At 45.8% G+C, this 13078-nt stretch overlaps 1 protein-coding gene across 3 annotated transcripts in view; it reads right to left on the bottom strand.

Annotated features, from left to right (window-relative positions):
• Positions 1-13078, bottom strand: part of megf11 (multiple EGF-like-domains 11) — a 98263-nt gene that overhangs the window by 8075 nt on the left and 77110 nt on the right. For all 3 annotated transcript variants that reach the window (XM_027027826.2, XM_035524987.1, XM_035524988.1), the window contains 7 exons: positions 8900-9046; positions 7679-7813; positions 2744-2872; positions 1660-1788; positions 811-939; positions 483-611; positions 72-305 (listed from right to left, as the gene is read on the bottom strand). In XM_027027826.2, coding sequence (XP_026883627.2) covers positions 72-305; positions 483-611; positions 811-939; positions 1660-1788; positions 2744-2872; positions 7679-7813; positions 8900-9046 — 1032 coding nt within the window. The remainder of the gene's footprint in view (positions 1-71; positions 306-482; positions 612-810; positions 940-1659; positions 1789-2743; positions 2873-7678; positions 7814-8899; positions 9047-13078) is intronic.

Here is a 13078-nt window from a genome sequence, read left to right as displayed (position 1 = left end):
GCGGGTGGGGCAGTTGTGGATGTGTTTGGATGAGCAGCACGCTCCCGGGCCTGCGTCGGCGGGCCCCTCACCCGAGAGCGAGTAGTCGGTGTTGGTGGTGTGAAGAGCGGGCGTGTAGCTGACACTGGGCATGTCCTGACCCTTCTCCCGCTGACGCTGCCTGTACCACACGAACAGGCTGAGCATGGCCATGACGATGAGGAGGAGGAAGATGATGCCCATGACTGCACCGGCTGACTGGCGCTCAGAGCTCAGGGCAGGGCTGATCTTGGTATAAGGGTTCAGTTCCTCCATCATTAGTGCCGCTGAGACACACACACACACACATGCACATGGACACAGTTATACATGGAACGTGTTTAATGTAAGTATGTACATGAAAATCCATACAAACAACTACAGAATAACAGAGGATTGATGAGAGAAAAAGGAAATGTGTGTGTGTCTGTGTGTGTGTATGTATGAGGGAGAGCTGGGATTACCCTGGTCACAGCGGATGCCTTTGTACCCGGAACTGCAGTAGCAGGTTCCAGTCACATAGTCACAGGTGGCGTTGTTCATGCACTCACACAGCTGCTGACAGCCATAGCCAAATGTCCCAGGAGGACACTCTGCAGACAGAGCAATATACACATGCATAAACGCACACGCACACACACAGACAGAGAGAGAGGTATAGCACTGTGGTTACTAATCAATCACACATAAGAACATCATCAAATTTACAGAACTAGGCAACTCTGTCAATTACCTAAGATACATACACACACTTACACACACACAGATTCATGAACAGAAAGTTGCATTTACTTTGCTCACAGCTGCTTCCAATGAAGCCAGTGCGACAAGCACACTGGCCAGTGATATGGTCACAGTCTGCACCATTCTGACAGTGGCACACCTCAGCACAGTCTCGCCCATAGAAGCCTGAGGGGCAACCTGAGCGAGAGAGAGAGGAAGAGACAACTTCAGCACAATACAGTATACCTGCCACTGCAGTTCCGGGTACAAAGGCATCCATGTACAATACAATATACCTCTGACTCCTGCCACAATATCAAACACATTATCAAAGTAGAACCAGATGGTACCAAACAGTTCAATTATTTAACATCAAAGAAATCACGTGTTTTAATTACAGTGCATTAGAAAAGCAGTCTTTCATGCTCTATACATACTCACACACGCAGTTCACACAGTAAGGACACTAAGCTAATGAGCCAATTGGAACAAACGATTGCAGCAAAACACAAACTGATTTCATCATTCTTCAAGTAAAATGGAACACGCACAACTGCTGATATGAAAAATGAATGAGATCACAGTGGAAACAAAAGAGCTTTCATCACGATTATATAAATGACTGATTTAATGGCCATGGGTAACACTATTGTCAAATGATATGCAGCAGTTAGGATAGCTGTTCGCCCAATCTGGACACCTTGTGACTATTTACTGCAACATTCAAGTATGATGAGATGTGTGATTCATATAAAAATGTATGAAAAATACATCTTAGGACTGTTCCATGCAATTACAAGATACTTATAATACAGTACTAATTTACTTCCTTTTTGTTTTGTAACATTTACCATAAATGCCAGCAGGTGTCACTGTGTGACTATGTGCGATGGGTGTGTGTGTGTGTGTAAGACTCACGCTGTGTGCAGTAGAGGCCAGTCCAACCAGGGCTGCACCTGCATTCTCCATCATAGGCGCTACACTGGGCTCCATTGTGACAGTTACAAGAGTTCAGGCAGTCGGGCCCCCACTGGCCTATAGGACATGCTGCAGACGCCAGAGACACCATCACATGAAGGCTCTCTCACACACATACGCCAGCACACACACTAAAGTTTATGCACTATGAACAAATATGTTTATAGGGGTCAAAACACACACAGCGCAGGCAGGGGCGGCACCAGCGATCGGGGCCCCATGAAAAGATATCGACAGGGCCCCTGCCAGTCAAAGGCCCTTAGAATCATCCTAGCACCACCCCCGCCTGTCCACTGCCCCCTGAGAGCAGGGCACCGTGAGCCAACTGTGGGCAGCTGCATCACATTTCTGTACAAACGTTAGTAAAACTAAGCACCTCCTGTGTTCAGCTGCTGATATGTGATGCTGCCAAGATGGAACATGAGCCACATAATGTCATCAGAATTGTGTGTGAAATCTCGAGAACCGAATTTACACTTAATGTGTGATGCTGTGAACAAAAATATCAGCGTTATAAAAAAAGAAATCAAATGATTTCTTTGCTTTCCAAAGGTTTCAGTGCAATGAATGAAACTGTCACTGAAAAATATTTTACACTTGTGCATCTTTCTACCGCAGCATAAATAAAAGGTGTGTCACTGCCTTCAGGAGTGCGCTATAAATTTTGCAAGGCATTGTGGCTTTCGCCACAGTTTCATATCTCTACTCCAGAGCGACGTAAATCTCCGACAGTGCGCTAGAAGGTGATTTATGGGAGAAACTGTTGGGATCCATCAGCGGTGCTTGTGGGTCATTTTAAAAAGAAATACGGCGGTGATGATGATTCACACGGTGGGACACCATGAAGTGGAAGAGGATAAGAGAGCAGGAGTGAGTGAAAGGGAATGAAATAGACCATGAGAGGGAGTGAGCGAAAGAGCAAGACACAAATGGAAGGGGACGAAAGGAGGTAGGATGTAGAGAGAGACAAAGCGAGCGAGAGAGAGAGAGCAGAGGACTGACAGAGAGGTTAATTGATTCATACCCTGTGAACAGTCATCTCCGATCCAGCCAGGGAAGCACTGACATGAGCCATCGATGGGGTTGCATGTGCCGTTGTTCGTGCAGACACACATCTCAGCACAGGCCCTGCCATACCTGCCACTCGGACACACTGCCCACACACGACACACTCAGCACATCCCCATATCCCAGACATGGCACCAACAAACCACCAAAGCTCACAGGAGATGTCTCTGTTTTTCTCCTGCAAAAATGCTACTGTTGCTAGAAGCCTGGTCCTGGAGGTCACTCAGTTTAGTTCCAATGTCTAAGAAACTCTAGAGTGGGCTGGGCACTGAAAATCTCACTCAAAATCTTCAAACATATGTCGCAAGCACATGTGGGTTTAAAATGAACTGTTGATAAGACAAGACATGTGACATGTCTGAAAGCTCCAGGGCTGTAACGAAAGGCATTAGAATCAGGGGGCCAATGTGAACTACAACCCTGCGGCACCAAAGGTCTGAGAGTTGTGTAGGATGAAGCTTAGCAAGCACATCTCACAGGCTCTCCGTTCATCTGTCTGCGGCACCTCTGCTCGCCAAGCACAAGAACATGGACGACTGATGTGCCACGGAATTAAAATAGAGCTTGTGTACATTTTTAATAAAACGAATATTTCAGACGCCTTCTGACGCTCAGCTCAATTAAAGATTTCATTTCAGATTAAAGTTCCATCAGGTCTCGTTTTCCCTTTACCCCAGTGTCCTGGACTGGTGGGGGTTCAATCATGTACATACAATGGAGACTTTGCCTCCACGCCATAAACAAAGAAAAAACCCACCACCTGGTAAACAGGCACCTGTGCCATGCAGCACAAAATAGCATGGTACAATGGGATCAGATAAGGTGTCTCCTTTAAAGAAAAGTTTAAATTAAATCTTTGTGACAGTGGCTTTTTTCATAATCGTATCTCGGCGGTCCTCTCCTTGCCTTGGGAGACGGATCCTTTCAACTCCCTCAAAGCAGGCTTTTATTAGGCAGAGGGGGCTTGCTCATCCTCGCACCAGACGGGCTGCGGACTTGGTTCTGCTTCCCGTCTTCCAGCCTCCTGCCTGGCAGAGATTCATTAGAACCCCACCCCGCACCCACTACGATGGACCCACGAGTGTGGAGCCCAGGACAGCTGTGGAACGCCAACACTGGCCAGTCCACAGAGGGACAGCACGTGCACTCTGTCCCTTGAACTTTCCGCTTTTATCCCTAGTATCTATGACCTGGACAAATGAATGGGAACACAGTCCCCCCCCCCCCCCCCCATCCTTCTTCTCCTTTAACATATTAAACATTTATTCATGAGACAGCTCTGAAATCCATGAAAGTGAATTCTAGATATGCCCATGGCCTTTCCTTAATTCATGAAAAGACTAGTTAATTATTAGGAGAAGTTATGTCTATATTTCACTGAGAAGTCCACCCTTAGTTGGATCCTGTGCGCAGGGACGTGACGTTAAAAGTTCATTAGCTGGAGCTGGAAGTCTGCCCAATAGTCCTCAGACTTGAGTGATGTGATATCTGTAGTACTCTTACCACACACACCATATTTATTTTCTTCAAGCAGCAGAAGAGGACTTCCGGGGCTCTACATTCACACACCTCGCTGGTCTGCCTCTGTCCACAGAAGCCATAACACTAATACAGATATGTGTGAAATAACAGGAGACTCAGGTATAGTGATGTTTTGTTGTCGATGCTGACGTCAGGATAAATTCTGATGGGTTAAGCATCTGGGATTGTGGGTACGGGCATCTAAGGCTGGGCTGTGTTTCTGTCTGAACTTTCACTGGCTGAGCTCTGAATAAAAGTAATAACAAGGACCACATCTGAAACATCAACTGGGTCTAATATAAGTGATTACAAACAACAAACAGCTAAAACCTCTCCATTTATGCTCACAAACCTACACACCCAATCTTGGGCCTGTAAAATGATTTAAACATTTAAACTGGTATATAACCCAATGTAGCAAAGGCTTACAAATCTCTTAATTTGCTTTTAAAAGAGTCAATGTAATAAATTCACACATTATTTTAGCTCAGCAATCTTCAATCTGTTGCATGCCACATGCTGCAGAATAGCTTGCAGTGCAATATTGAAAAGAATGATGCATTTTTCCTCAATTCAGAGCTGTGGGTCACTAATCTACCTCTTCCTTCCGATTCCCACCAACCTCATGAAAACTGCAAAAGCATAGCTTTATCGAGCAATACCAGAAAATTCCTATTATTAAATTTTAAACAAATTCGGAGCATATGGTATTCATGTAATTCATTTATACTGGCAACATAGTATTAGTAAACGAACACAGATCCAGGATGATAGTACTGGTAAACGAACACAGATCCAGGATGAGTGCCATGTGCGATGCTGGGAAAACCCACTGATAATTACAGTATTGTTTCTTGTTACAAAGAGTCTGGCTAACAGTTACGTACATTATCTGTTGCTAGGTAACAAGTGTTTCATTCTGTTAATTAAGTACTATGTTTAAATTGGAAAACAACGCTGATCTGCATTTTGCCATAACTAAGACTTGTGATCTGCATGTTGTCAAGGCAGGCTGAGAAAGCCCTGCTGTTAAAACTGCTCCTAAAATGAATGCACGTGCAGAGGAATTTCAGGATGGTCTAGTATCTCAGGTACAGAATGCTCCCCAGACTAAAGGAGCACACTAAAGTGTCTTCACAGGTGCTGCTAAAATGCACTTACAAATGGGCTTGAAATTTCATCCTCACAAAGTAAGTAACACGTCAGAGCAGGATGGAAGCCCCTGTGTTATATAGCCCCTCCCACTTAATAAGAAGCACATAATGTCGGAGTGGCTAAGTCATATCAATGATTGATACTCACCAGGAGGGTGGGTGTTGAATAATTGACGTGACTTTAATGATGAAACACATCCCTGCCTTTCAGAATGACTGACACACCTTCATGGTTGCATGTAGGTAACACAGCCATTCCAGTCCGATTATGCATGGCTGTGGATGTGCTGTTAAAGTTTGTAGCCTGGTTTTATTATTCCTATGAGCTTTTATGCTGCTCCATTTAGTGGCTTCCGTCTGCCAGTCTCTGCAGTGGAGTGTTGTCTTTTGTCCACGTTTTGGCCATGCTACCCCTCTGTAGTCCGCTCATCAGCCATTGATGAACGGCACTGGCGCCTGGGCTGATAATGAGATAACAACAGCGTTGGCCGACTGATCGACTGAGAATTTTCTCACCGCTCATTAACGGTGTGCATATGCACAGAGAGCTGCCAGGCTGGAACTGGAGACCTTGAGGACGCTCACAGCTAGCATGAACGGGCCTAAGTTATGAGCACATCCGTTAACACAGTCATTACACTTCCTGGAAACTCAGATTCCCCCTCGCTTGCAAAAGGCCTGTAACATCTTATATGAAAGAGATGCTCCAAATAAGACAGTCAAAAATAAAAATAAAGATGCAGTATAAACCTTGCATGAAAGTAAATTTCAGGATGAAATCATAATAGCTCCTTGACATACATTGTGCTTTATATAATAAAACCTGTCAAGCGTGTGTAGCAAACAGACTCTATGAAAGTGGCCATGTGAAACATATGTAATTGTACTGCATATAGAGCCATAATCAGCTAAATAATAATATATTTCTTAATAGCCAACTCAAGACCATGCACATGTATTTTAGATACATATTGCATATGGGCTACACAGGTTATTGTTTAGCCTGTACATTTAACTAATGTTAAACAAAACTGCACATATAAACTGATCAGTTGATGTCTTTTCTGCTTCAGATAAAGCTAAATCCTAGCAGAGTGTCATATGTCCTACCATGTGTAGTATCTTCCTTGCCTGAGGTCATCTCCTCTCCTTCAGTTCAAATGCATTGAACAGTGAGACGGACAGTATCGACCTGGCTCTTCACTGTTTGTCTCAGTCAGAAAGAACGGCCATATTCAGCAATATTCAGATTTGCTCTGAAGGTTATTTGTCAGGTTGTCAGAGATAATGCCAATTATCTGCAGTGGGGTAGAGGTGCAGAGTCAGCTCCACACGGTGCAGAGAGGTGCTTCGTCACATGTGCACATGCACAGCAACTCGCGCCTCACACCCCGCACAGTGTCCTGCACACCACAGCGCCTCTGACCCTGCACAGTGTCCTGCATACCACAGTGCCTCACACCACGCAGTGTCCTGCACACCACAGCACCTCACACCCCGCACAGTTTCCCGCACACCACAGGGCCTCACACGCTGCACGGTGTCCCACACACTACAGCACCTCACATTTCACACCACTCGCAGGGTCCCGCACCACTCACAGTGTCCCGCATCCCATGGGCCCATAGCGTCCTACGTGATGCATGTCCCACACCCCCACAATAGCCAGGGCCCTCACTATGTCCATGCTCCCCACATAGGATCCCATGTCCCCACGTGTGCAGTGTCTCATTAATGCAGAGCACCCTACACCACCCACAGCATTCCTAACCTGCACAGGGTCCTGTGTTCCCCCATGACATCCCGCTGTACCAGGCTGGTGGGTGTTGGAGCTATGTGGCTCAGGGTGAGCTGATCAGAGGCTGGAGGCTGGGTCATTAACTGTAAAGTTGCCTTGCTTTACATGTAATCCGCGGCCTTGTGGGTAATTCGTGCTTTAATATGATGCCTCCTCATTAAAGGCACGTATCAAAAGCTGTCATCATTCTTAGTAATAAACTTGACATGTATGAACAGCCATTGCATCAGCTGGAGAAGAGAGTTTAAACATAGTATACATGCAATCCTGTGCTCTTTGTATTAACATTACAGAGACATTTCCCCTATTAACTATCTCCATTGATATGATCAGTAAAAAGAACCTCCAAGGAGACACAGGCGAAGACAGCGAGAGAGGGAGTACATGAAATGAGGAAGAGGAGAGAAGATCTGCTTGCCTTGATTGCACAGTGGGCCGAAAAAACCAGAGAGACATTCGCAGTGGCCCGTGGCGTGGTGGCAGGGGCCGGTGCTGTGCACACACTGGGGGCATGTCTGACTGCAGCGGTGCCCATAGAACCCAGGAGAACAGACTGGTACAGAAAAGATGAGGAGAGGAGAGCAGAGGAGCGAAGAGAAGAGGAGCAGAGAGGAGGAGAGGAGACCAGAGTTCAGAGATAAAGCTGGGGGGGAGTGATACTCAAAGGAAGAAAAACTGTCACACAGATAAGCAAGTAGCTGTCAGTTATTAATATTGATCACTTCTAGCACTGAGGTCCACTCAGAAACTTTAACAAACTAGAGCAAAGGAAATCCAGAAACTAACTGAAGCGCACAGCGCAGCTGCTAAAGCAAGTTAGTTGTTCGTGCCGCCGTTTGTGAACTAAAAACGGACGTCACAGAATCCTACTGCCACAAAACAATCACGTCCTGCATCCATAACTCAGCACGGCACAGAAGGGAGTGAAGGATGGAGCCCTCGGCGCTCTCGCTCTGTCACGCGGAGCGCGAGGGCGTGGCATTCTGTCGTCACTCGCCTGTCTGGAAGTGCTTCTGCTCTCTCATCGCTCTTCATTAGGCTCTTGATTTGCTTTAATTGCTGTAGCGCTAAGCAGTGGGAGAAAGCAGCATGGGCTGACCTTTCCTTTCCTGGGCGGTGGACCCGTCGTAATGAAGATAATTGTGGAACAAGGGATGGTGTGGGGAAGATTAATCATGTTCCTTCTCTCTTTGCTTCGTGATCCCTAGACACCTCCACTTCTCCGCCACATATTTGTGCTGCTGGCTTCTATTTACAGGGTTTGGCCACTTGAACATGATCGGCAATCAGCAGGCTTATCGGGGGTACGGCGCTAGTGGAGAAGTGGAGAGGGTGCTTTGATGGAGGCCGCCCGCGGCCCCGGCCTCGCCCCAGGGACTGGGCCTGGGAGTGCAGCTTGAGTGATTAAGGCCTGCCCCGTGATGAGGGCTTTGCTTCCCCTGTATTTATGACCAGGCTCCAAAGCCTCTCTCCTCAGCCCCCCGGGGCTGTCCCATCAACTCCTCAAGAGGCAGTATCCGGACGTGGTGGACAAGACCCTTTCGCATTCACCCAGCTTGCCATGGCTTGTTTCTGTGAACTCCACGGAGCCTGTGATGGCGTGATCCTAGGAGAGCGAGGGAGGCAGGGAAAGGCTTACTTCGCTTGCAGGATGTGCCGCGGTAGCCTGGAGCGCACACGCAGGTGCCGTCCTCAGGAGAGCAGGAGCCTCCGTTCTGGCACGAACAGGTCATGGAGCAGTTTGGGCCCCAGAAGCCCCGAGGGCAGACGCTGTCACAGTGGATCCCTGTTGAAAACAAAACAAAACAAAACAGAAAAACAAAAACACAGTTTCTGAGAGACAAGAGTGGCAATAGGTAGAGGCAACAAGGGGCGTGTCTAGACTGCAGTGACACTCAGGGCTCAGCCCAAGACCAGATGTCACCCGATGAAATGTTTATGTAATGTTCTAGAATCAGAACATGAATGTGAAATCAGAACAAGAACGTGAAATCAGAACAAGGATGAAATCAGAACTTAATGTGAGGGGCTTTGCTCTATTTATGCCATTCTATTGAATCTATGGAAATCACTTCTATGTTGCACAAATAAATTTAATGTGGGATTACTTTAATACTTAACCAATACACCTAAATGATGAACTAAACATCCAGGAAGTCAACAGATGCATACAAGCCTTATTTTTGCAGCATTTAAAATAAGTGTGATGCCAATTACTGTTACATTGCTATTTTCTTTTCGTGCTATTTTCTTTTCAGTTTTTTTTTTTTGTGTGTTAGTTTCTGACCTTTCTGACCTATTTCTGTTCACTATTAAACATACTTCCACTGGTAAACACATCATTATATGCATGTAATTTTAATAATCTATCTGACTGAAGTGTTGAAGTGTTGACGAATTGAACTTTCTCCGGTTTGAGGTGGTCAGGGCTCAGACATGCAGCATTTTTGAGAAGCAGCTACTAGCCAAAGCCAATAGTTATTAGCATAATGCAGAGTAAAGCTACGTTTGAACACTAGATGGATTGCACACTTTATTTTCGAGAGCACTATCATAAACACAACTCTTTTAACCTCACTGCAACCTTGAATGGGTTTTGAATACTAAAGTTAGACGTGTAAGTTGATGGCAGTGGTACAGTGGCAAACACTTTGTAATCTAGCTAATAGCCTATCAATAGTAGTTTTTATTGATTCATGGTAAGAAGATAAATTGATGTTGAGTTCTTTGGAAACTTACTCTAATAAAGGTTGGTTTAGATAGTAATCAGGTTTGGGTGTGGCATAGTGAGGCTGTGTTATGCAATCTACTCATGTTGAGGGAGATTGTAGTTATATTTTACCCTGATTTGATAAATTTGGCATTAAAAAGGCCCAGGGCTACAGCCCTATAGCCGAAGCCTGCTGAACTTAGGCAGATACCGTGCATACAAAAACAGAGTCTGAATCAATAGTGACTGCATGATGGGAAAGTGTGGCAGAGACAACCCAAGCAGTGTTGTCTGGAAGCTGTTTGGAACCTGAGAGACGCCTTCAGGAAGCACCGATGCATGACAGGCATGTTCCGCAGCGCCACCGCTTGAACGTGCCACGTGAGTGCGTCTGCGTCTGTGTGAAAGACGGGGCTGGGGTCTGCGGGTCGTGTCCCGCTCCTGGCATTGCAGCACAACACTCCGAGGATGTCAGTCCTGGTTCTGAAAGCGCTGTGTGGGGCGGATCAGGGCGCTCTTTGCTACGTTCCTATTTTTGATCAGGCGGGTCTGCGGCGCCAGGGTGGCGCGTTCACTAACAGGGCTGAGTCCCCCGGGCCCGCCAGGCCTCCTCTGCTATTCTGTTTCAGCAGAGCTGGGGCTTGTTTGGAGAGCAGCAGGGAAGATGTCCATGGGGGAAAACACACACATGCACACACACTCGCGAACTGTCAGAAGACTTGGTGTAACTTGCCCCCAAAAAGGGTCGCAAAATACATACGCACACACACACACACACACACACACACACACACACACACACACACAAGCATGGTTTGCACATAATCAATTAATTAAGATACAAAACTAACAGAGTACGGGGACAGGGCAAGAAGATAGAGGGCTTGATGGAGTTAGAGCAAACTATACTCCATATACAAGGACTGAGGCTTCGCCGCACACACGCCACCCAACTGCATGCGCTCCTACCCTTTTGGTCTCCCCTCTCATACACGCACGCACACAGCAACAGTACCCCGCACCCACCCCCTCTGCACGCGCGCACACATACTCTGAGCACCCTTTCATACAGCAGCCTTTTATCACGGACCCTCATTTGAAATTTCTTTTGATGGCGACGTCTCTGTGTGAGTGGCACAACCATTAATGCAGCATTAGTGACTGGGCTTTGAATCAGACTTTGCTCCAAACACCCAACACAGCTTCCATACCTGCACAGCCTCTGTAGGGGAGCAGAAAGGTAGTAGGGGGATGATGGGATGCAAGGACCGGCAGGCGATTAGCACAAGCCCAGCCTGCCTGCTTCAAAGTGTATGGGGGGGGGCGGGGGGAATTGGGGGGGGGGGGGGAATTTGAGTATCTGATGGCCCGGACGAAGGAAAAATGCAGCCCTTTACACTTCTGTAGTGTCAGCAATGAATGAGAATATAAGAGTGCGGTGAAAAGCTAATGGTGACAAACAGAGAGAGTCTGCAGAGCGGAGTGGGTAAGGGGAGGACAGCAAGAGAAGCGCGCAGCTGTGGAGCCCCAGACGCACAGGAGGAAGGCGCCTGTGTGAGCAGAGGCCAATTAGTGCAGGGTGAAGGGAGAGTACCAGCACACAAATCACACACTGCATGCGCTTCACAGGGCCATTCCGCACCAAGTTTGGAGTTACATCACACACGTGTACACATACACACGTGTGCTCATGCACACACAATCACACACACACACAAAAGGGAGCCCACCTATATGAATGCATGTAATACGTATGCATGAAAGCAGTGAAAATTCCATGTGAAATGACTAGCGAATGTCGTGCGTGCTTTCTAGGTTATATAACACATTAGGGCAGTTAATGAATGACACTTTGAATGGGGTTGACATCGCATGTCAGTAAAATAATGATATAGTTTTTTTGCAAGGTTCATCTGCGGCTGAGACATATTTGTGGAGCGGGCTCAGCTACTGAGATGTAAAATAAATATATATGTATGCCGGGTAATGCAATATATATTGAAAAGTGAACAATTCAGTAGTGAGCATTGCAGTACATGTATGGCTCACTGCCTGATCCCAGCTTTCTCTGTCTCTGTCTTCCCTCCTTCTTCTCTATCTCACTCACTACAGCACACACACACACACACACACACACACACACGCGCACGCACACACAAACACACACACACAAACACACACACACACACACGCACGCACACGCATACAAACACACACACAAAAGCACGCACCGACACAGACACGCACGCATACACAAACATGCAAACACACACACACAGTTTCTCTCATTTAATGTGCTGATTACTACAACACATCCCTAACCCTAAACCCTAAACCCTAACCCTTACCCTGCATCCACCTGTACTCATTACTACACCATGTGCCTAAATCTACATCTACCTGTACTCATTACTACATCAAATTCAGAACCCCAACTCTGCACTGATTACTTTTGTCAAGACCACTTGAGCTGAGTTAAGACCAAGACCAGGAGTGACCAAGACCGTAATGTGAACGTAAACACTTCTTTTTACGTTATTAAATGATTAATCTAATTATATATACACTTATATATACACCTGACTAATAATATTTATGATATCATTTATAATAGTAATAATAATAATCATCATCACCATCATCATCATTATTATTATTATTTCATTATATATTTTGCAAAATATAACATTAAATAATATATAACCTAAAATGATTATTAATTATTATTACATTATAGTCTTAGTCAAACCAGGGCATTGTAATGTTTGGAAGCAAATGATGATAATGATGTACTGGGTCTCTTCTTCTCTAAAACATATTCAGACTTCACTTGAATATAACCTGAAAACATATTTAACATAAAACATATTTAATTTTTATTATCAAATAAACACATAGTAATAACATTTCAATCTGCCCTCAAACAAATGTATCTAAATTAAGCCAGCATGGAAAAGAACAATTAGATCTTCAACCAGCATCGAACAAACACCTGAGCCACAGAGAAAGTCCCTGTGAGTCTCTTGTAATGAGGTAGACTACAAATGATTCTCCTGATGAAACTTTGACCTGGTCAAAAATGGGGGGTGGGGGGCACAGACCAGACCC

The sequence above is a fragment of the Electrophorus electricus genome, chromosome 4, assembly GCF_013358815.1.
Source record: "Electrophorus electricus isolate fEleEle1 chromosome 4, fEleEle1.pri, whole genome shotgun sequence".
NCBI classification, from domain to species: domain Eukaryota; kingdom Metazoa; phylum Chordata; class Actinopteri; order Gymnotiformes; family Gymnotidae; genus Electrophorus; species Electrophorus electricus.
This window is presented reverse-complemented; position numbering and strand designations above follow the sequence as displayed.